Consider the following 25,386-nt stretch of genomic DNA (forward strand, 5'->3'; position numbering starts at 1 on the left):
CATACGCCAAAGTCGGGTAGGGGGAAGTATGGAACGGGCTCACGGAGTGAACCCGCTCCATACGATATGGGTGTCGGCTGTATGCTACAGCTGACACTTCAGAGTAACGAGCGGGATCCCGCTCATTTAACCCGTTAAATGCCGCAATCAATAGCGACCGCAGCATTTAAATCGTTAGAGGGGGGCAACACCCTCTAAAGGCTCATCGCACCCCCCGCAATGCAATCGCGGGGTGGCAATGGTTGCTATGGCTGCCTGGGGGCCTAATGAAGGCCCCCAGGTCCGCCAACTTCGTGCTCCTATTAAGCCCTGCCTATGGCAGGGCTTAATAGAAGCCTGTCAGAATCCCGATATACTGCAATACATGTGTGGGACTTAATGACAGAAAGCGAGATCACGCTTGCTGTCATTAAGTCCCACACAAGCGCTACCGAAGTGTCGGGATTGTGAATAGACATCGTGTCCTGGCTGGAGGTGATGTCTATTCACTCTCAAGACACTTCAGTGAGTAAGTGACAGCACATCATGATCTAGCAAGATCACTATGTGTTGATTACATGAATGGATCGAAGTGTATGACGCTGATTGGTCACTGATTGGTCAGCATCATACACTTCTCTCCACAACGCCCACTTGGTCAAAATCTAAAACACGCCCAGTTGGGCATTAAAAAAGTCATTAGCATAAATCTAAAATAGGTCATAACTTCGTCAAAATTGATTGTTTTTCTAAATAAAAACCACTGCTGTAATCTACATTACAGCGCCGATCACATTATGTAGGAGATAGAGCATTTATAATGTGGTGACAGAGACTCTTTAATCTGTTGCCTGTAGTCTGGTATGGAGCTGTCAGGGACCAAACCTCAAAGTTTGGAGAGTTTGGTTGTTTATATACGCTCATCCATGTGGCTAGGTTATTACATTGATTCCTATGAACGCATCCCGCGTCAATGGACTAGAATATTGTAGACGGCATTGTAATAAGCGCTATAGATGTCTGTGGGCCATACTGTACCTCCATATGCGTCTGATTTCATATGGAGATAGACAAAGGTTTCTCCTCTCCGATTCATATTGATTTTCTGACAGGAAAAAAAAGTGGTATGTTCCATCCAAAGCTGTTTTATGGGGACAATGGCCCTGATATACGGTGCCATATAAAGGCGCTATATGGCAGCAAACCGAGTGCCTACAGCTGAATAGTACAGAGCTGTGCGCATCCCATGTGCTGACAATCAGGCTCCACTACATGGTTCGGCAGTGTTCATGAGGTCTAATGCTGAATTGTAGGAATAGGTGAGCGCCGATCGACAACATAGCTTATCGATCAGCGCTGGTTTGCTCTAAACGGAGCAATGATCGGGAGGTTGGTGATCGAATGGTCGTTACTAAGGTTGTTGGCCCCGATCCTAATCTCAGCAGAACATCCTATGTTTACACAGGGAGAATCGCTGCCAACTAGCGACCATTTTTATGGCCGCATAAAAGTGTTTACTCGTTCACCGGCTGATCGCTGCCGTGTTTACATTCATTCATCCGATCATTGGCCCATGTAAAAGACATGTTCACACAGTGGATTTTTCGTGTCGAAAAATCTGACGTGGATTTGGCTGAGAATCTGCAGCCGAAATCCGAGGCTGATCCTCCCATTTCTGCGGCAGTTTTGCAGCTAAAAACTGGCGCGAATCTGCACGCAGATAAGACCCGTTCAATTCGTGTTGCTACCCGGCGCTGTTTTAGTGCAAAACACGTCAAAAAGTTACATATCAAATTCTTTTTCCAGTGACGGCTTTCATTTCCTTGCGCAAAAAAATTCTACCCTCTATAAACGGGGTGGTTTCGTATTCAAATCAATGGGACCCTTTATGTAGGCTGTATTCATACTTATCCAGGCGCAGTTTCCACGCATCGAAATACCTGTATATCTGCGGTGTGAACATAGCTTGCTGGAGGCCAAAAATTTTTATGGCAGCATTGGATCCAGTTGTCCAAATGCAGCTGCCGTGCCAGCCGATGCCACAGGTGAGGGGCACATTGTTTTCAGGGGAATCTTTGACTCAGGGCGGATTCACATGAACGTGAATCGCGTCCGTGCAGGCCGTGTGATTTTCACGCGAAGTATATGGGGCAGTACAGACAGTCCGTGCTTTTTGCGCAGCGTTTGTCCGCTGCGTAAAAAGTGCGACATGTTCAATATCTCTGCGTTTTTCGTGCATCACGCACCCATTGAAGTCAATGGGTGCGTGAAAACCACGCAGGTCGCACGGAAGCACTTCCGTGCGAACTGCCTGTTTCGCGCAACAGCTGTCAAAAGGATGAATGTAAACACAAAAGCACCACGTGCTTTTCTGTTTACAAACATCCAAATGGCGTGTCATAATGACGGCGGCTGCGCGAAAACCACGCAGCCGCGCATCATATGCTGCTGCCACACGCAACTGTCAAGTGGCTTTTGCACAGGCAAAACGCCGCGTTCGTCTGAATCAGCCCTCACTCTTAGGGTATGTGCACACACACTAATTACGTCCGTGATTGACGGACGTATTTCGGCCGCAAGTAGTGGACCGAACACAGTGCAGGGAGCCGGGCTCCTAGCATCATACTTATGTACGATGCTAGGAGTCCCTGCCTCGCTGCAGGACAACTGTCCCGTACTGTAATCATGTTTTCAGTACGGGACAGTTGTCCTGCAGCGAGGCAGGGACTCTTAGCATCGTACATAAGTATGATGCTAGGAGCCCGGCTCCCTGCACTGAGTTCGGTCCGGGTCTTCCGGCCGAAATACGTCCGTCAATTACGGACGTAATTAGTGTGTGTGCACATACCCTTAGGGTATGTTCACACACACTAATTACGGACGTAATTCGGGCGTTTTTGCCCCGAATTACGTCCGAAATAGCGGCTCAATAGCGTCGGCAAACATCTGCCCATTCATTTGAATGGGTCTTACGATATTCTGTGCAGACGGTCATTTTTTTACGCCCCGCTGTCAAAAGGCGGGGCGTAAAAAAGACGCCCGCGTCAAAGAAGTGCCTGTCACTTCTTCAGACGTAAATGGAGCCGTTTTCCATGGACTCCATGGAAAACCAGCTCCATTTAACGTCCGTAATGGACGCACCAAAAAGCGGTAAACGAGGTGTATTATGCCTCGATTTACGCCTGAAAATAGGGCTACAATACGTCGGCAAACATCTGCGCATTCATTTGAATGGGTTTGCCGATGTACTGTGCCGACGACCTGTCATTTACGTAAAATGACTGCCTTGGCAAAGAAGACACTTCTTTGTAACGTAATTTGAGCCGTTCTTCATTGCATTCAATGAAGAACAGCTCAAGATTACGGGCGTCAAAGACGCCTCGCATAATGCGAGGAGGAGCTTTTACGTCTGAAACGACGCAGCTGTTTTCTCCTGAAAACAGTCTGTCTTTTCAGACGTAAAAGCCACTTATCGTGTGCACATACCCACAGCTGTCAAACGACGACGCGTAAATGACAGGTCGTCTGCACAGTACGTCGGCAAACCCATTCAAATGAATGGGCAGATGTTTGCCGACGTATTGGAGCCGTATTTTCAGGCGTAAAACGAGGCATAATACACCTCGTTTACGCCTGAAAATAGGTCATGTGAACCCAGCCTTAGGGGTATGTTCACACGGCAGCGTCCGTAACGGCCGAAATTACGGGGCTGTTTCCAGGAGAAAACAGCCCCGTCATTTCAGCCGTAACGGCATGTGCAGGCACTTGAACGCCACGTCCATTACGGACGTAACTGGAGCTGGTTTTCCCATGGAGTCCATGGAAAACGGCTCCATTTACGTCTGAAGAAGTGACATGACACTTCTTTGGTGCGGGCGTCTATTTACGTGCCGTCTTTTGACAGCGACGTGTAAATTTACGCCTCGTGTGAACAGACAAACGTCTGCCCATTGCTTTCAATGGGCAGATGTTTGTCAGCGCTATTGAGGCGCTATTTTCGGGCGTAATTCGGGGCAAAAATGCCCGATTTACGTCCGTAAATAGGCCGTGTGAACATACCCTTACTCTTGGGAATTTTTGGATCAGTAAAAAAAAATTGTCTTCAAAACGTTTTCAGATGCCTGTAGTTCAATAAAGACCAGTCTAGTGATAACGCAGTCCCTGGAAATAAGTACCCGCAGTGTAGAGTGCACTTGCGCTGTTTGCTCAATGAGAAACTTGTAGTAACATACATCGAGCACTAGAGGGCGCAGGAACAGCACGGTCCACCCGACAAGGAATTACAGAGCTGTCACGTGATCGGGAGTTCTAGCCGGCTTCTGTAGACTGTCGAGCTGTGGGTGTATTAAGATGGTTGTTCATAACTTCCGGTGAGACCAAGATGGCAGCGCTCATAAGTTTATGCTTGCGGAGTGATGGATAAGCGGCAGTCTCGCCCGAGTGTTGTTTTCTGTGTCTTGTCAGACTCTGGATAAGGCAGGTAATATATAAAATAATTTTATAAGCGAGATTTTAATTTGTTGGTGCCTTCTCATTTATTTGCCTAGGGGGGTCTTCATAATTAAAAAAAACGTTAGGGTAAGGTTCAAGGAACTGCTAATGTGGCATTGAATGCAAGTCAGTGCTGGGATTTGTAGTTCCACTGCAGGGAGGGGGGGCACAAAGTTAAATAAAGTATCCTCACTGCAAACTTTTGAAATCCGATGACTAACCTTAGGATCTGGCTTTATAAGATGTGTGTGTGTGTGTGTGTGTGTATATATATATATATATATATATATAAATACACACTGTTTGCTCTGATTTTCACAGCTTAAAAAATAAAAAAAGTTATGCTACAGTTTTGTTTCTATGCAGACCTATGTATCTCCATGGCTACAGACTACAAATAAACCCTGTGTAGTCTGATTCTGCAGTCCTACTTCCTTCCATATGTCCCTTCTTGATTGCATACATTTGTAGGGAGTATGACTGCAGAATCTGACTACAGTGGGTTTATTGTAGTCTGTCACCATGGAGAAGTTTTAAGAGGTTTTCCACATTCTGACAACTGATGACCTATCCACCAGATAGGTCATCAGTACATGATCTGGGGGGTTCCCACACCCGGACCCCTCACAGATTAGCTGGTCCGGTGCCTCCGTGCATCGGACATACATGCCGGAAGCAGTTGGCTCCGGCCACGGAATAGCGGCCAAGCTGCAGTATTCAAGTGAATAGGAGCGGACCTGCAGTTCTCCTGCTATGCTATGTACGGAGCCAACTGCTTCAGGCTCCGTACATAGCATTATGTGACAAACTGTCAGGTGCCCGCAGGCCACCGGAGCGGCTTAACGGTGTGGGTTCTGGGTGTCGGACCCGCACCTATGATATAATAATGACCTATCGGGTGGATAGGTCATCAGTTGTCAGAAGGTGGGAACCCCCCTTTAAACCCCTGCTATTTTGTATGCCAAAGTGAAAAGAGCATTTTACATAAGCAAGCTACATTTGATGGTGGGATTTTCCAGCTAATATTTGCTAATTATTATTGTCTTCTATTGGCATTTTTACAATTCAGTTGTATCTATAGGAAAGGCAGCCATATTGGTCGTCTCTTTTGAACTATTTTCTCGGCAGTTAAAATAAAAGGGCTTCAATGTGTAAACCCGTTGGGGGAGACTTAACAATACTGGTGCAAAGTGATATCAGAGCTGTTGCCCATAGCAACCAATCAGGTTATAATGGACAACTGCTCCAATATCCTTATGCAGCAGTTTTAATAAATCCTTCGTCTTGTCTGTTTTTGTGTTTCAAGAAAAAAAGCTGGAGGTCATTTTGTCATGGCATTGGTTCTGCTACCGATCAGACATTGATGGCTTATGTTCTCAATATGCTAACAATGCTGGTGGATTGGAAAGTGATTATATGGGGACCAAGAATTATTAGCAGTATACTCACTGCAGTATGTAAGTACCCTCGCTAATATACATTCCGGTCCCCCCATTACGCTGGAGGACCCGCTTCTATCCTGAGACGGGGTTGCCTTGAAGACCATGAACTCCTGTTTCTTTTGCAGATGAAAATAAAATTTGTAAGAACAGAACGCTAACCCGTTCTTTGACTTCTTCCATTTTATAGGGCTACAGTTTCTTAAGAAATGGATCAGGACATTCCATCCGTGCGCTGTGCAGTCCAAGACATCCTCACAGAGTTACCGAAGATCTGCGATGGAGACAGACTGGTGGAGGTGCTGTCCAGTGCTAAACGTTACCTTGGAAGAGGAGAGGACCCGGCATCTGCGATGGAGATTGCTGAATTTAACAGGACGCATTACACTCCTTTCCTCAGGTTATTGGTGGCCCAAATGGGACCACAGTGGTTTGACCTTCTGACATCTGAATGTTTGGATCTATGGGACAGTTTTTTCCTAGAGGGTCCAGCAGACCAGGCTTTCCTAGTTTTGATGGACAGCTTGGTGAGGACAGGGTGAGTATACACATGAGCGATATACATGGGTAATGGGTTTTATTTAACCCCTTCATGCATTTGGACGTAACCGTACGTTTATGTTAATGGTGCCTTCCCGCAAATGGACGTACAGTAACTTCCATTGGCGGGCACAGGAGCTGTGTCTGCGTCATCCGAAGTGGGAGCTGGGCTGCTGGCTCTACTATACAGCCTACATCCTGCTGGAATGGCCAGGAACGGAGGTGCCTCTGATCCCAGACGTTTAGCCCCTTAGATGCCGCAGTCAATCGCGTCCGTGGCATCTAGGTGGCTAGACAGAGGAAGGGGGACTGATGGGTTTCTATGGCAGCTGGGGGCCTAGCAAAGGCCCCCCCAGGCCTGTCCTAGCTTTATAAGGCACGGCCTAATAAATTGGCTGTCCGTTTGTTATTGACATACTGAGTATTATCAGCACTCTATTAGACCGTATCAGAGGACTCGCCTCATTGGCAGTACCCAGCTGTTAATATATTTATATATTTCCAGGAGGAATAACAAAGGAACAGCACAATGCATTTTAAAGGGAATGCAAGTATTTACTAAAACAGACATGTAAGGACTGCTGAGGAGTTATCCGATATTTAACGTTGCTGGTGTATCCGTAGGAAATGGCATCAATGTGTGATCAGTGATTGTTCCCAACCTCTCAGACCCCCACCGATCTCCAGAATGGTAGCATGTTGGAAAGCCACGGCCTCTTCATGGTTTTACCAGACACATTGCCATTCCCATCTCATTCTGTGTCCTGTATTGTAAATGAATGAGGCTGAGCTCCAACACCAGACACCGCGCCTAAAGAGCCATGTCTGTAAAGATTTCTGCAGCCCTTCTTCCTTGCGGTCTCTCACTGATCACACATTAATGTCTTTTTTTAGGGACTAATTTATAGATTGAAAGGCTGATTTTAATTCTGTCCATGAAATAACAACTTCCTTCATTGCCGCACGTCACACACGTTGCAGCGCTATAACCCGCTTTCCTCTTCTCACAGGCCCTGTGTCCGCCTTGATCGCTGTGTTCTTGTACTGGAGAAATTCTTGCAGTGCGGAGCGCTGGCCGAGGTCATCTGGGAGGTTTGTCAGCAGCAGCTGGAAGCAACGCCAACTCCAATCTTACATGAAGCCGTTCTGACCAAGATCTGCAGTTTACCCGATCACTTGGCTAATTGCCTTAAAAAACACAATAAATCCGTTTTCTACACTAAAAACTATTACCCCCGTGTGGGAAACGCCATAATACGTGTGCTACAGATGGTGTCTGTATCGCTACGAGGTGAGTGTAGACTCCGTAAAAATACATAAATGTGAACATAGGGGGGAGATTTACCAAAAATGGAGCAGTTGCCCATAGCAACCAGTCCAGTCACTGCCTTAAAGGGTTATTCCTATTTTATAAAGTGATGGCATACCACTAGGATATGCCATTACTTTATAATCGATGGGGGTCCCACCTCTGGGACCCCCACTGATCCTGAGAATGAAGATGCTGCTGTGCTAATTTAGCACTGCATCCCCTTCTAAATATTTCCTGCACAGCAGCGCTCATGGCCACCTGGTTGTGCAGGCAACGGCAGCCGATTCACTCTAAACGGGGCCGTGTTAAAGTTCTCTGCAGATCGGGTGGCCTGGGCGCCGCTATGCAGGGAAAAACAGTGAAAGCGCCACTAACAAAGCATTGTGGCCCCTCCATTAACAGGACCCCTGGGACCCCCATCGCTCGTAACGTGATGGCATATCCTCGCGATGAGGAATTGCCCTGTAAAGTCAGGCAGCTCATACTTTTTTCTTTTTCTCTCTTAGATGGGAAAGGTTGCTCCATTTCCTTCGTATCTCAGCTCCTGGGAAAAGTCTGTATGCAGGGTCGTCAAAGTGAGTATCCTGGTACTTTTTGAAATAATTAACCCCTGTAGACTAAAAAGAAAGATTCCTTATGATGCAAAGATTAAAGGGCAACTAAACTTTAAAAAAAACTTCAAGTTGTGAAAAGCGGGGGAGGTCACACTGGCGGACCCCGGCCGTCCATGTAATTTACGATTGGCATGTGGTACTGAATTTTCCCCGAAGCAGCTGCTGCGGCAACTTTCCCTGGCGCAAATCGGCTGTCATATTGAAGGCATTGTCTATGATGAGACCACTCCTTTTAAAAAAAAAAAAGTTTATCCAAGGAAAGTTTGCCAAATAATAGAACTTGACTTCGATTTGTCAGACGATTACATTAGTTGGTTTCTGGGACCTTGGACTAAGGGCTAGTGCCCTTCGTTCAAGGCTAAGGTTAGGGTCCCACATTCTGTACTCGTGTAGGTTAGAGTCGCACATTTTTTTAAATGACAAAGAATCCTGATATTGGAGAACACCCCTTTTAAGGTGGATGATCATTTCTTGTATCTGCTTAAAGGGGAGCTGTTTTCTGTGCTTGTACCTCGCCTGACCACGCTGGTCCAATCTGACTGCATCTGGCAGAGGATCTGTTGGAGGCTGATTGAGTCTGTTCCGGACAGGTGGATGGAGCCAGTGGTGACTGGGCTTGTTCAGATGGCACAGGGGTAAGGGTTTGTCACGGCCTTATACAATACACTTTATATGAACTTCTTATCTGTAATCTATGCCAGGAGTACAAAGATTGTCAGTCTATTTAATAAGAATGCCAGACTTATGTACGTTTTTGTGATTTTTTTTTTTCAGGCCGGCGTCTCTGTCCCAGTTACTGGGAGATCTGGTTCTTAAGAATAAAAAGACCCAGTTCTTACTCACTCAGAAGATGCTGTTTTTGCAGTATGGTCTGAAGGTAATCTTCATATTGTAATCCCGTCCCATTCATTACTCTTCTTTATAGAAGAGAAATGACTGCGGTTTCAATTGTATTCCTTTTCATTCCCTCGTCAGAAAGAGGCGCTGCAGAGCATTCTGGGATATTTGTCTATGGAGAGCAGTCGCCGACCGTTACTGATTAAGGTGGGTAGAGACGTTCGAGACATAAATGAACCTCAAAAGTGATTTCTAAAAGGAAGTAGAAAGCCTATTCGTAGATAAAGAGTAAAGGTGCCTATACACATTAGATGAATGTTTGCCGAAGCCATCGACTATCTAATATGTATGGTAGTGTCCGACTCTCCCCAATGGCAATGTCGGGGAGAAAGATCGGGCATGTTGGGTTTTAACGTGCCCGATCCTTTTTTTTTTTTTTCCACCAGAGATAAGCAGCCACCAATGGTGTCTGGCAGTGGCTTATTCCCCTCTCTCCATTGAGTACACATGCACGCTTGGCTGAGCGTGCATGTGTATCGGCTTGTTTGGCCACCAGCTATGTAAGGTGTATGGGCAGCGTTAGTCTAAAAGTATGCAGGTGATATTCAGACAGCAGTGGTAAAGGGGTATTAGTTTCATCAAATAATGGTATGAAAGGCATTAAGAAAACGTACACAATTTTTAATAAACTTTCTGTATTAATTTTTCATGGTTTTTCAAGATCTCTGCTTGCAGTCATTCAGTAGGCTCCTTCATTGTTTACTTTTGAGTGGATAAAAATCTGTCCTGGTCATGTGATGGACACACAGGTGCATGGCTCGTTACAGTGCAGTTTTTAGAACTCTGTCTGTAACTATTACGTTCTAATTGCGATCACCTAAACGCATTAGGACGTAATAGTACGTCCTGACGATCATGCAGGCAAAAAATGTGCTCATCTAAACTCTCCTATACATATTTGTTTTTTTCCATTCGCCCCTAAAAAATTTGGGGGAAATTTTAACGTTTTTCAACAAATTTAAATGGAACCCAAAATGGTGCCAATGAAAAATACAACTCGTTCTGCAAAAAAACAAGCCATCATACTGCTACATCAACCGGAAAATAAAACGTTATGACTCTTGGAATGTGGCGCTAAAAAAAAGAAATCGCTCGGTCTTGAAGGCCAAAACTAGGCCGGTCCTTAAGAGGTTAACAAACTGAGCTTGTGTGTTCATCACATGACCCAAATAGATTTTAAAGGGGTTACGTGAGAACCAAAAATTATTATCCGTGTAGTCCCTGCAGTATGTGATACACTCGCGAATATACATTCCGGTCCCCGTCGTGCTGATTCTGAGATTTTCATAGATTTTTTTTTTTTTTGTAGCGCTGGCGGGGGACCGTAAGTCTAGTGGCACAGCTTTCTTTTCTAGTACAGCGATTAAATAGAGTACAGCGGGGCTGGTCACGTGACGAAGAGTCGTATCATCATCATCAAAGAATGTGCAACTAGACTTCCGGTCCCCCGGCTACGCCATAAAAATCGCAGAATCAGCGCCACGGGGGATCGGAATGTATATTAGCGGGTGTATCACAAACAGCAGTGACTACACTGTTAATACGTTTTGGTCCACACATAAACCCTTAAATCCACTGAAAGCAAACTATAAAGCAAGCAGAGGTCCTGAAAGCCATGAGGCGTTCACTCACAGTATATTGGAAAATTGTATAACCTTTTATTTGCTAAAACTAATATTATATATTGCAATGTGTATTTTTTTCCTAGGTTCTGAAGGATCTTCTAGAAGGTTGGTCATCTAGCGGTGTAGTCAAACACTCGCCTTATCCTCAGCTCCTTCACCTGAGTCGCTCCATTTTTATTTGCCTGAGTCTCTTGAACAAAGAAGATATTAAAGGCTGCAAGCAAGGTAAGAGGTGGTAAAACATGGCAGCATCTATCTCTTAGTTTTCTTCATATCTCACAGATAATTTGCCTCCCTCCTCCTACATCAACAGAGTTAATCCTCGCCTTGACTACTGGGACTCGCCTGTATCTGGACAGTTCTCTTCCTCCGGTCAGGTGCTTGGGCATGGTAGTCGCTGAATGTCTGAGCCACTATATGGAACCTGGAGGTCCCGGTCTCTCTTTCCAAGTAAGATTCCTATATGGAAGCCATAGGACGTAGCTTTCTTACTAAGATATACTATTCTGTTGTAGTAAAGAGACCGCCATTTTTGTCAGCACTAGAGGGTAGGACTCTATTGTTTAGAATAATGGTGGTTCTGCTTTTATTGTCCTAATCCTCAAACTAAGTCGGTCATTGCGTTGAAGCCCCTGAGAAGGAGTTAAGCACATGTCCATCTTTTGAACACTATTTAAGTTATACATAGATCTAATCTACACAATAGTTGAGTGACTTTGTAAATACATTACTTATCTTGTACTGATCCTGAGTTATATCCTGTATTATACTCCAGAGCTGCACTCACTATTCTGCTGGTAGAGTCACTGTGTACATACATGGCATTACTTATCTTGTACTGATCCTGAGTTACATCCTGTATTATACTCCAGAGCTGCACTCACTATTCTGCTGGTGGAGTCACTGTGTACATACATTACATTACTTATCTTGTACTGATCCTGAGTTACATCCTGTATTATACTCCAGAGCTGCACTCACTATTCTGCTGGTGGAGTCACTGTGTACATACATTACATTACTGATCCTAAGTTATATCCTGTATTATATTCCAGAGCTGCACTCACTATTCTGCTGGTGGAGTCACTGTGTACATACATTACATAACTTATCCTGTACTGATCCTGAGTTACAACCTGTATTATACTCCAGAGCTGCACTCACTATTCTGCTGGTGGAGTCACTGTGTACATACATTACATGACTTATCCTGTACTGATCCTGAGTTACAACCTGTATTATACTCCAGAGCTGCATTCACAATTCTCATAGTTGCTACTGGAAATGGTCAAAATACTTGTTGACAGACCGCTTAGTTGAGCTCCTATAAGGCAGCAAGAGGGTTAGTTTTTGGTTTTTTTTCTACATCTTTTGTAAGAACTCTGCGTTGTGCCATTTCCCTTTTTATTCCTCCTGGAAATGTATTAATACATTGACAACTGGGGATTACCATTCCACTTGTCAATAGGGTGTGTCCTTGCACAGTCTGATATTCTCATCACTGATTAGACTGTTTCACTGTGTAGGGACAGGCCCCTTAGAAACGGGGAATGGAAACACCCGGTTGTCAATTTATCCATATATTTCCAGGAGAAAAAACAGAGGAACAAAAGAACGCAAAGTTCTAAGGAAAGATACTCCAGCATTGTTATATCAAGAGGAATGTAAGTATTTACTAAAGCGGACAGGTCCTCTTTAATGCCAGAGCATGTAGCTACTAAGTGATCTGTGTCCCTAAGATGGTTAAGTTGGCCAATGTCAGTCACTAAATGGGAACTACACGGTCATCAAACTTTTGATATGTCATAGAGACAGATCAAAAGTTTGGATAGGCGGGGGTCTGGGAGTTGAGATCCCCCACCGTTGCTGAAAGGAAGGTGCAGAAGCTCTCGTCTGAGCGATTTGCTCCTTCGGCTGTGATCAGCGCCCATCGTCCGGCTCACATTGAACATCTATGGGAGCCGTCTTCAGCGTGACGACGAGCGCCGATCACAGCTGAAGGTGCAAGGAAATTCTGCACCTTTGTTTGAGCAAGGGTGGGGGTCTCCGCACCCGTACACCCATAAAACCAAACTTTTGATATCTCTCTCTCACATTTTAAAAGTTTGATTGAGAGTGTAGTTACTATTTAATTATGGCACAAATGTAGCAGTCTAAGGATCCCAACAATTTTAATCCATATAGACACAAAATCTCCATCTTATAGTATCAAGATGATGAAGAAATCAAAGACCTCAAGTCACTGCTGACCCCTCCATCCATTAGTGCAGTGGATGCTGCCAAAAGTGTAAATCATCCATCTGAGAGGTAAATAGATGACGTGGAGTCCCCCATGTTGGTTAATCAAGCCTTCTTTTCCAGTAATACTTTCTATTTATTCCTGTTTCACAGCTCTCAGTCCAGAATTCAGGCTTCCAAGAATGAGGACAAACGGGATGGAGAGTCCAAAGCTGACACAGGATCAGACTCTGAACTAGATAGGTGAGTTTTATGTAATAATCATCCATTCACAATGGCTTTAGCTCTGTGTATTTAACCCCTTAACCCCTTTAAGCGTTACAGGGAAGTATGGAGCAGGCTCACTGGCTGAGCATGTTCCATACTTAGCAGGTGTCAGCTGTGTAATACAGCCGACACCTCACTGCAACGGGCGGATTTAAAGATCACTTTGGATTTGGCTCATTTAACCCCTTAGATGCTGTGGTCAATCGCGACTGTGACATCTAAGGCTTTAGTAAGGGAGGGCGCCCCCCTCTGACAGCCCATCGGCCCCCCGCAACTCGAATGCGGATGGTTGTCATGGCAGCCTGGGGGCTTAATGAAGGCCCCCAGGTCTGCTGTCTTTGTACTCCTATGAAGCCCTGCCTCCCTAGGAGGACTAGTTCAAAAAACCTTATTTAACTTTTTTTTTTTAACTAGTCCCCCCTAGGGAGGCAGGGCTTTATGGGAGTACAAACACAGCAGTCCTTGGGCCTATTTAAAATAAATATATTAAAAGTTTTCCCATCGTGATCCCACACCACAAGGAAATCCTGAGTATGCGGAGACAAAATATCCCGTCCCGGACGGAAGGATTGTCTATTCATGGTAGGGAATGAAGGGCAAAAGGAGAAAGAGAATTCTCCAAAGAAACCCATTGCTTCTGATCTGCACCATGAAACCAGTCCACCGTGCGAGTAAGTATGGAAGCATAATAATAGAACTGAAGTCCCCGGAGTCCGGTGCCTCCATTCGATTTAGCCCTGGGCCCCTGGATAAAATTTTGCAACCCAGACAGAGAGCCTGTCATTTTGCCAAGGTGGTTCGGGAGAGATCTGCCAGGAGGTGCAACTGAGCTCCATCAAAATCTATAATACCTTTTGATCCGCCCGTAGCATAATGTCCTCTTTGATGGAGTAGAAGTGTACTCGACATATGACATCACGCAAAAAGTAAGCCTTCACACCACTCCATTGACAGAAAAATAAAAAGTTATGACTTTCGGAAGGCGGGAAGTGGAAAATGAAAAAAACAAAAAATGGCTTGAACTTCATTGGGTAAAAGAGGAGCGGTCACCTTTCCTGTCATGTCTGTTTTAGTAAATAATTGTGTTCCACATGAAATAACCATTCTGGAACATGCTTTCTTAGAACGCTACGTTCTGTTCCTCTGTTATTCCTCCTAGAAATTGTGAATAAATTGACAACTGGGTGTTACCAGTTGGGGTTGTGTCCCTACACAGACTGACTATATCCAATTTGGTGCTGAAAGAGACTGTGACGGAACACACCTCTTTGTCAAGGGGAATGCTAAAACCCAGTTGCCAATTTTATTAATAAATTTCTAGGAGGAGTAACAGAGGAATGGCATAACGTAGAGTTCTAAAAAAAAAAGGATGATCCAGAATTGTTGTTTCATGGGGAATACAAGTATTTATTAAAACTGAAATGTTAGGAAAGGTGACCGGTCCTCTTTAAGTCAGTAGTATTTGATTACCGCGTATTATTTGGCCACTATATGGTGGTATTATGTGAGCTATATATATATCAGTATTATTTTGGCACTATGTTTATATACTTGATTAGGTGAGCTGAAATTGCAAGAAAAACGGTCTAAAAATGGCAATAAGAGGGCCCTAGTTTGCTTGTTGGCCCTGGTCCCGACTCTGTCCTTATAATTATCACAGCAGACTATTGTCCTCCATTGTTTTGTTATATTTGCATGTTTCTAATGTCAATGTTTTTTTGTTTTTTATGTTTTGACAATTGTTTCCTAATGGAACAGCGATGACGACCTGACTCCATATGATATGAGTGCCGACACAGAGCTGAAGAAAAGCAAAATTCCAGCTTATATCCGGGACTGCATGGAAGGTGGGATGGAGTAATCCTATTGAAATACATTTTTCATTACAGTTCATCAATATTTAACATTTCAGATTATGTGTCACTAATATATATTTTAGGATCTTATTTTTAAGGTTTATACTTTCTATCTCCTTAGTGCTGTTGTCAGAAGATGTGGAGAAATTGGAGGTGACCATGGCTTCGTTATCCAGCTTGATTCGTTCAAACCCTTCTGCCACCAAAGAGGTAAAAATGGAGACCAGCTTTGGACTATTCGTAATAAAGTCTTTTAGGGACTCATGTCTGCTAGAAGACAAAAAAAACAAAAAACACTAATATACGTCACATGGTAAATAATAGGCATTCCCTCACTGGCTTCTTCTGTAGGTCAGCGCAGAGCTTGTCAAAATCCTCTTACACCTTGATCGCCCCAGTGTGGAGAATATTACGCAGTTGAGATATTCAGCCATGGTTTCTGTCGCCGTTATTGATCCTGTACCGGTAAGTAATTGTATAACTGACTATACACAGTAGATAGATATTTTCTAGTAGGGCCAATGGGTGTCTGGAAATATTGTCCTTGGGCCGAACAAGTCCAATTGCTAATTTGATTACACAGTCGGTAATTATCTGACGGATAGCATGTGTATGGCCCTGTTATATGACTGTAGATCTGACATACAACTGATCAGAGGCATCTGTCTGTCTATCTGTATGTAGACCTCTTCACAAAAACACCCGCTTTTTCTTTTACAGGTGTCTCAGTATCTTACTGGAGAATTCTATTCCTTAAACTACATCCTACGACAGCGAATGGATATATTAGATGTATGTATGTGTTACTATTTTAAGGCTAGGAAGAGTCTTATATGAAAAGAGTTCCAATATTTAAAGGGTATTCAACCATCTATTTTTTTTTTGTATTGCTTCAATTCAATGAAGATTAAAAAGAAAATGATGCAACTTTGCAACTAGTTTTAAATAATTAAAAACGTTTCTACAGCTCCTATGCAGGCCTGTGTGTCTCCATGGTTACAGACTACAAACAAACCCTGTGTAGTCTGATCCTGTAGTTCTCTTACCATCTATCTGTTCTAACCTACCAAATGTAGGTTAGCAACAATGGTATTCTCGGTGGCACTCTAGATTTCGGGTGCTGTAAGTAGGGTTGTCAGAAAAGGAATGCCTGCAGGCAAACAAAACCCTATTTCCTGACCACCCAATAGATAATAAGAATAAAGTAAGAGTTTACAACTTTTATTAGGCTACGTGTAGCAAGACAAACTATACATATAATTTTAAAAATTTCACTGCCACAGACCGAAGTCAGTATAACAGCTGGAGAACCCAGCCGAGTGTAAGAAAGTAGCGGTGTATGCCGAGTGTCGGCAAACAGTCAGTACAAGGGCACCAGTGCCTCTATTATTATGATAAATACGGCTGAGGCAGGGATTAAAAATTCAATAAAGCCCCCCCGACATGTTTCGCTACCTAGTAGCGTCCTCAGGGGTACACGGGGCTGAGGACGCTCCCACACAGTCCAAGTTGAACTGTCCGGCGCCATTTTCCTGTAGACCGGAAGTCGCGGCCGGACAGTAAGATTACTACTTCCGGTCGCGGCTTCCGGACTTGTGCACTTGGAGCAGCGGCAGCAGACGGAGCGGACGGACCGGAGGGAGCGGCGGCGGCAGGAGCAGGTAAGTGATTTCTATGTATGTTCATGTTTCAGTGTGTTTACTAGTGTATGTAAACCTTCTACACTGTGTGTTAGCTCAAAAAATGGCGACACACAGTGTAGGAGGTTAGACCGTTCAATCCCCTCGTTTCTCCCGGCACTAGCCAGGATAAAGGAGGGGGGGATTCTGAGAGCTCACTAGAGCGAGGGATTTTTTTCCAATTTTGCAGCATAAAGCAATGTGGTTGCTTTACCACATGCAATGCTGCAATTTTGGGAATTGCTCCATCTAGTGACCAGTGCTGGGAAATATTATAAATTAGAATCTAATTTATAATATTTCCTGACTCGTGAAAAAAATAAAAAAAATTAGAACAATGTTTAATCACCTACACACTAATTGTTTAACTAAAAAAAATAAATAAATTTTTTGCTGGCAACACATTCCCTTTAAGCACTTATTTGTTTGATATGCAGAAAAAAAGATTTTATTCAGAAAGTGGCAAAATTGTGTGTAATGTTTCGTCCTTTCTCAAACCCTGCAATAAATGCAGAAATACATCAGTGATGAATGCAATAAGTTATATACAGAATATACATATATATATATATATGAAATGCATATGGCGGTACATAGTTGTGTACATTGCATACGACTCTAGGGTAATTAACATAAACTAGTAGTGGACCAAAAGTGGTTCCAAATAAGACTCAAACATGACACAATTGGTGGCCAGGGTAACGTGGACCATTGGAGTCCATAGTATACCATCCAAACTTTGTATATAGGTAGATACGTGACGTCAGGAAAATCCTGTTATACACGTAAGGTAAATATTTTATGAATTGGTGGTTCCAAGGAATGCAGATAAGAACAACTTATGGTGCTGGTATCTGGTATGGCAGTGAAGGACAAAAATATAGTGAGGTCTAATGCAGAACATAACATACTTGATGAATACCACATCCGTGCAATGGTGTAGTGATATAAAACATGTATAAGCAGCGATAAAATGCAGGTATCGGCCCCTTTGTACTCCCCTGTTGCAGCTGAAATAAGGTATAAGCTACTTCTAGAATGGCGCTATCGATAAGGTAATTTTATCAGTGGTGGGGTCTAACTATAGTGCAACCCCCACTATGTATCAATAGGGGGTTTGGTTAGGTGCCAGAAGAAGGGTGCCTCCCGAAACAGAGACTGACCAATAGAGATGGTCAGACGACATCACATGATGAAACCCGTCTGTTACGTGACCAGATAGGAGGAGCATGTGATGACGTCATCACGTGTGCATCTGGAACGGGGAAGAGCCTCGGTGCAAGGCGCACGCGCAGATGTCAGTGCGCATCCCGAGGCAGAGTGAGAGTATGCTGGGCAGCGGCACGGACATACCTGAAGCCATCGCGCTCGCTGGGTAATGAGCGGACGATATTTGTTTGCGAGGATGACTAAAACTAGAGGACTTGTCATTGTGGATAAATGGTGACCGCAAGAATAGAGTAACCGCAAGGACAAAGGGGACCGTGCTGCGAAGTGTGCAAGCAATGGAGATACAAGAAGGGCTGGATAGGTTGTTGGAATAGACAATAAGGCAGAGATGGAGTAGAAGCGGTAGATATATCAAAAAGAGTCAAATAAAGTAGAGATCGAATGGGCAATAGTAGAGTTAAAAGTATGAATACACCGCGTATACGACCGGCTAACATACACCCAGAAGATAATGAGCTGGCAGCAATAGGGACCAGGAGTAAATCAGCGGCCCAAAAGAAACACAGATCCATGTTAATAAACTAGATCAATTACAGACCGCTATATATATATATATATATATATATATATATGTCGTAGTCTGTTAACCCACGAGATGCCAGGCATTGGAGTTTGTGAATCCAATATGCCGCTCACTTTTTCAACGTTTTAACCCTATCACCGCCTCTCCTTGGTTTGGGCAAGTAGGTTAGCAACAAGTAGGGGATATATGGAATGGTGTGTGACTGCAGCATCGGAATATACAGGGTTTGTTTGTATTCTGTAACCATGGAGACACAGCTCTGCATAGGAGCTGTAGACCTAAAACGGTAGATTTTTAGTTAAAGCAACCCTCCGGTCCTGGGACAGCATTTTAAATACGATGGTGTTTATGGAGTAATATTACCTGGTGCCCTCCAGTTGCCCACCTCTGCCGTGGATCCACTGTTTTAGGGTCCCCTCTGTGCTGTCCATAAATGGCCGCAGCGTTTGTAAGACCAAGTCTAAGACACTCCCACTCATCTCGGATTGGCCCGAACTAGTCACATAAGTGGTTCTGTCCAATCCATGGACAGTGGGAGTGTCTTAGACAGTCTGATAAGTGCTGTGGCCTTTTTGAGACAACACAGAGGGGACCATAAAGCAGCGGATCCACAGCAGAGCGCGCAACTGGAGGGTACCAGGTAATATTACTCCATCATATTTATAATTTTGTCTGGAGACTGGAGGGTCACATATTTTTTTTTTAATCTTGATGCAATGCAGTAATAAATAAAATAAAAAATGTTGCAAAGTTGGACCAATAAGGCCCTGTTCACACTGTGGAATTTTAACTCAATATTATGAGTTGTGTCTGATATGTCAGTCTAATAACAGTGGCCCTTATTCCCAGTGTGCTATGTTACATGCACTGAGTATATCAATGCTTGCTGTCATTGGATAGACACTATATGAGTGTCCATTTGATAGGCACTATGTAAGTGTCTTGACGTCCTCACCACGTGAATGTGAGAGACGACCGATAGCAGCACGATAAGGTATCGGGCTGGAGAGATTTTGTTCGTCGCTGACAGAACTCTGTGTACGCTGTCAGTGAGATAATCCGACAGCCCAAACTGAGACGGTATGTACCAATGACCACCGCTGCGATTACCGGCAGTGATACCACAGCCCGTATGAAGGTGCACTTTGTAAAGTGCCCTAACTATTGAATGCTTGCTGTGAATTCGACACGGAGTCAGTGTCTTTACACCGCTAAACAGTGCACTTTACATAGTGCGCTTTACATGGGCTACTGCATCGCTGTTTGTCTCTGCGGCGGTGGTTAGCGGTGTAAAGACTCTGACTCAGTGTCTAATTCACAGCAAGCATTCAATAGTTAGGGCACTTTACACAGTGCACCTTCATACGGGCTGCTGTATCACTGCTGGTAATCGCAGCGGTGGTCATTGGTACATACCGTCTCAGTTTGGGCTGTCGGATTATCTCACTGACAGCGCACACGGAGTTCTGTCAGCGACGAACAAAATCTCTCCAGCCCGATACCTTATCGTGCTGCTATCGGTCGTCTCTCACATTCACGTGGTGAGGACGTCAAGACACTTACATAGTGCCTATCAAATGGACACTCATATAGTGTCTATCCAATGACAGCAAGCATTGATATACTCAGTGCATGTAACATAGCACACTGGGAATAAGGGCCACTGTTATTAGACTGACATATCAGACACAACTCATAATAGAGCCACCAATACAGCTCATCTTAGAGCAATATATCTACCAACTTTATTTTTTTTCAGCTATCAGGATAAAGTGTCCTGCTCAATCTTCCGGCCAAACCTCCCATTGGAGTCAATGGGAGGAGGAATCTTCCTGCAGATATTACGGCAGGACTCGCTACGCAAAATCTGCCGTATGAACAGGGCCTAACCGATAAACCTGCAGCCTTTAGTATAATATAATCTATAAAGTAGAAATGTTTGCTCATGTAAAGTAATTTTCTACAGAAAGACTTCTCGTTCTTTATCAGGTTCTCGCAGCTGCAGCTCAGGAGTTGTCAGAGTCTGTGAACCCAGAAAAAGAAGAGGCCCCTGAGACGGTGACATGTGATCTCCAGTCTCCAAGCAGCACACAAGGGAACGTGAAAGAAAGTGCACCTGTTGACTGGAGGAAAATTGTGGAGGAGAGGATTGCAAGCAAAACTAGACGCTTTGCAAAGGTGTCTGCAAGAATTTATATATTATAGGGCTTATCTATTGTATATAATATATAGAAATATCAGAGCTCTAGAACTGTTCTGAAGCCTAAATGTCTCCCTGGCTTACTAACCCTCCATCTTTTTATATTTCCATTCTAAAGCTCTGCAGATGATCAGTGTCCCGATATATGTTCACATTTTACCATCTGATATCCCTGCTTGCGTCACACTGTGCAAAATGGATAGGGATCTCCCAATATACGCAGAAATCCTAGTTCCCTATTGCAAATTCTGGCTACTAGCAGCCACCATTAGGGGGAGCAATCTGCATTGGGATTTATACAGCTAGTGTTGAACTCAATGGGAGCTGTAAAAATCTGTATACAAATAGCGCACCCTAGTGGTGGCTGCAGTCAAACTCCATAACGGAGTCCCATTAAAGGGGTTTTCCATAACCGGACAACTGATGACCTATCTACAGGATAGGTCATCCGTATATGATCGGTGCGGGTCAGACACCCAGACCCTGCATCGATCAGCTGCCTCCGGGCGCCCTGTTTTGAACAGTATGCAGCAGTTGAAGCTGGAAGCAGATTGCTCAGTACATTACTGCAGCTCGGCTACTATTCCGGAGCCATCTGCTAACGGCATGGACGTCTGGTGCCCGGAGGCAGCCGGAGCAGCTGATCGGTGCAGAGTCCAGGTGTCGGACCCCCACCGATCATATACTGATCATCTATCTGGTGGAATAGGTCATCAGTTGTTCGGTCGTGGACAAGTAGAGGAAGCCGTTCAGTGACCCCTTCGTGGTCTGCCTCTATGATAGGTACCCCACTGACATGTGTTACACAGATCTCTACAATATAACATACAATACACACAAACAAAAAAACACAAATACAATGTTATCGGTGTGAATGTGAATAAAACTTCATTTTAATCTGTTCTATCTCCATTCCTATTGTAGGGTCAAACGAGTACCGCCCCGGCCTCCACACCAAACAGATTTCATGCAATTGCTGGACACTTCTTCTTCCCCCTCATCCAGAACTATGACAGGTATGTTACATACGTACATTTTCCGTCTGACGTTTAGGAATGTTAAATAATTTAATTTGGCCAAGTAAAGGCTCAAGGGGGAGATTTACCAAAACTGCTGCTGCTGCAAAAAAAAAAAGTGGAGCAGTTCCTCATAGCAACTAATCAGATCGCTTTTTATCTTTTGGGCCTTTAAAAAGAAATAAATAAATAGCTGATTAGTTGCTATGGACAACTGCTCAACTTTTCCTTTGCCCTAGTTTGGATGAATTTCAAGTTACCCCACCATAGTCTTTTTAACGTTATTAGAAATGACAGCATTAATGTATATTCTGGATGGAGACGGCATACGTAATGTAGAAATATGAAGAATAATTAACCTCTTGTATTTTTCTTGGTCTTCCTATTAAGGCCTGTTGTGACATTTGACCTCCTGGGGGAAGATCAGCTCATCCTTGGAAGACTAATTCACACGCTGGGTATCCTGATGCACCTGGCTTTAAATGCCACGGTACTGTATATATGCGTGCGGGGATTAGTGGGAGACTGTTAAGGCCTTTTTACACGGGCCAATGATCAGGCAAACGAGCATTTATATGAACGATCTTTCCCGATCATTGCCCTGTGTGTAAACAGGGCAACGAACGCTCGTTTATTGGCTGATCAAATCGTTGATGGGGCCAATACAATAGTCGCTAGTCGGCAGCACGTCTTTCTGTGTAAACAGGGAGACATGCTGCCGACATGATGCAAATGCATAGGGACGAACGAGTAACTAGAGTAACTATTGGTCGTCCCCATACATTACTGATCGTTGCGACTGCAGCCAATGAGCGCTGGTCAACAATGCAGCGCGTCGATCGGCGCTCGTTTTCATGGCCAATATCAGGCCGTCATGTCCTTAAGACTTTTATTTGAGACCGGATAAAGAATAATACATTGTATGCTTCTAACAGAATACACAATGATTGTAATATATATTTGAACGGTAGGTATCTAGTAGAGAGAGAAGATATAGGACAATACACACGTTTGCTATCATGTGGTTTTTACAATCCATACTACAGTACAATAGGGGCCAGATCGTGATTTCTCATATTGAAGTGTAGGATTTCGATAAATGGCGAGTCTCAAAATATCAGAGATGACATCATTAGTCATGTAATATTTTGGAGATCCCTTTGGCCCATTCATTGCTCTACATGTATATACAGCCAGCTATAGATAGAAGTGTAATAAAAATGTATATGAGGGTTTGATGAAATTAATCTGTTCTCTCCTAGGTTGCTTCTCAGATGGGGAAGGCGTTGCTGGAATTTGTGTGGGTTCTTCGTTTTCACACTGACCCGTGAGTGTTTAATATGTCTCTGTAATGACCGTAATCGCACCATGACGATCGGAGGGGTACATTTTTCATCCCAGATCTACTATCAACTGTCCCCTAGAGAAGTCAGCCGACTGCCATTGCCTGATAATTCCCCCCGCCCCCTACAAGGGAAATGTATTCTTACATGCCGACCCTTCAGATGAACGTCCGTCCATATAATACATGGATGACCTGAGGCCACCAGAGCGAGAGCCACTGCTTGTTAGCCGCTCTCTACTCTGCCTCATAGAGGGGGGTTCTGAGCAGGAGACCCCATCTATGATGTCCATATACCCTGGTAGGCCTATGGACCGGGATTGTCCTGATGGGATGACCCATTTAAGATCACTGACACAGTATAATTAGTATTCTCGTGGGTTGGATCATGTGTTTCACATCACATCCATACTAACCGTCGTGTATACATAATGTGTACATGTGACTGAATTATTATGGCTATTGACTCCCGTTTTTTTCTTTTATATTCCATTTTGTGTATAGATTTGTAAGACAGGGTCTCCTGTTCTGTGTGTCCACCATCCTGCTAAGTGTTCCCTGGGAGCGACTCATAACTGACATGTCTGAAGAGGTGCTGGAGATGAAGTGCTGGCTGGCAGGTGAGGTAGATGGGACACTTTGTAAAAATCAGCCATGTCTGAATGCATCCCAGGTTGTTGCCTCCTTTTACATTTCTATTAACACTGAGTAAATGAGGTCCTTCTCCAGCATCGATAGGTAAAGCAGGATCATCTTTCCATGCATACAAAGCGGACACTGCCATTCATGATTATATGGTTAAGAAGAAGGCTGCTGCTTCTCCATAGTATTTCTTTATAGGGGATTCGTGGCTCTATTTTTCTTATACTGAGCTCCAAATCCCCTTTTGTTAGGCGATTAGTGAATATAGATTTATATTTGAGTTCAGTGGGAGTTCTATAAATCAATATGCAGTTGGCTCCCCCTAGTGGCAGCTGCAGGCAGAGAAAATTTTATCATTTAACGCTACGGCTTTATGAACGGAAGCCAAGGTTTTGGTAATTGTGAATCTATAGGACTAGGTTGAGAATTGTCATTACACTGAGCCTCGTTTTCTCTCTTTAGATGTGGCTGAGACAGACACTGATGATGATTGTCGTCGCCTTGCCATGAGTGGCCTGCTGCTAATGGAGAAATTAAGGAGTAACCTCCAGTTATCTCCAAACCAGTGACACTCTATGTGGATGTCTTGCTGAAATGGACCTATTGCTGCATTTGTAGAACCACATAAGTCATCGTTCTACAATATCCACATTATGGTTGCTGAAAAATAATCTGAATATAAGGTAAAACTACAATAATCCTGGGATTAAGATTCATTGGATGCCAGATTAGCTGTAGTTCCAGTGTTTTACTGTACTCTGCGGAAAATATCAGCTACATGACCCACCCGGATGGGAGAGATGAAGATGAGAGCAACATAAATGGTCTTGTATTGTGGAAACTTCATTTTCTTTCCTCTATCCTGTTTTGTTTATGTGAAATAAATTGACTTAATAAAGAAATGTATTTTTAAGATATTTTTGTATTCTAGTCATGTAAGCGTTAATTGTCATCGCTCCGTTACGTCTTTTTCTTTATATAAATTAAGTATTGAGAAGTGGAAAATGAGAGTTGGTCCCATGGAGCCCATATGATGGTGTTATTGTAGGGGAGTTGCATGTGCCCTGCGGGTGGGTGAAGGGGATTGCCACTGGCACGAGCAGCAAGATTTAAGGCTGTGTACACCCTTTGAAGTCTTTTTTTATTTTATTTTTTATAAAAATGGCAATCCCACTGATCTGACAGATTCAGGTCTTAGCGTACAGGATACAAAGCCGTTGTATCTCAAAAAGTAAAAATAATTTTTAATAAAAAGTATTTAGAAAGTTGCACAAAACAGACTTTTTTTTATAAAAGAAAAAGATTTCAAAGTTGTATGTAGCCTTTTAAGGCCTTATTCACATGAGTGTGCTTCTCCTCAGTGTGCTTCTCCTCCGTGTGCTTCTCCTCCGTGTGCTTCTCCTCCGTGTGCTTCTCCTCCGTGTGCTTCTCCTCCGTGTGCTTCTCCTCCGTGTGCTTCTCCTCCGTGTGCTTCTCCTCCGTGTGCTTCTCCTCCG

At 43.8% G+C, this 25,386-nt stretch overlaps 1 protein-coding gene across 2 annotated transcripts; it reads left to right on the forward strand.

The window, feature by feature from the left end:
- The first annotated feature begins 4,232 nt into the window (after positions 1-4,232).
- Positions 4,233-24,807, forward strand: TELO2 (telomere maintenance 2). Of its 2 annotated transcripts, none has more exons than XM_075830426.1 (21): positions 4,233-4,459; positions 6,100-6,447; positions 7,460-7,740; positions 8,268-8,336; positions 8,863-9,010; positions 9,150-9,252; positions 9,351-9,419; positions 10,981-11,122; positions 11,211-11,347; positions 13,104-13,204; positions 13,289-13,378; positions 15,161-15,249; positions 15,380-15,468; positions 15,610-15,723; positions 15,979-16,050; positions 20,680-20,868; positions 21,815-21,906; positions 22,297-22,396; positions 23,169-23,233; positions 23,753-23,868; positions 24,353-24,807. In XM_075830426.1, exons 2-21 carry the CDS (start codon positions 6,119-6,121, stop codon positions 24,457-24,459), a joined length of 2,502 nt encoding a protein of 833 aa, XP_075686541.1. In that variant the 5' UTR covers positions 4,233-4,459; positions 6,100-6,118; the 3' UTR covers positions 24,460-24,807. The 2 variants fall into 2 exon arrangements, with proteins under 2 accessions (XP_075686541.1, XP_075686542.1); XM_075830427.1 differs by having other exon boundaries at positions 4,233-4,455.
- The last annotated feature ends 579 nt before the right edge of the window (positions 24,808-25,386 follow it).

Source organism: Rhinoderma darwinii, chromosome 6 (genome assembly GCF_050947455.1).
Source record: "Rhinoderma darwinii isolate aRhiDar2 chromosome 6, aRhiDar2.hap1, whole genome shotgun sequence".
In the NCBI taxonomy this organism is placed as follows: domain Eukaryota; kingdom Metazoa; phylum Chordata; class Amphibia; order Anura; family Rhinodermatidae; genus Rhinoderma; species Rhinoderma darwinii.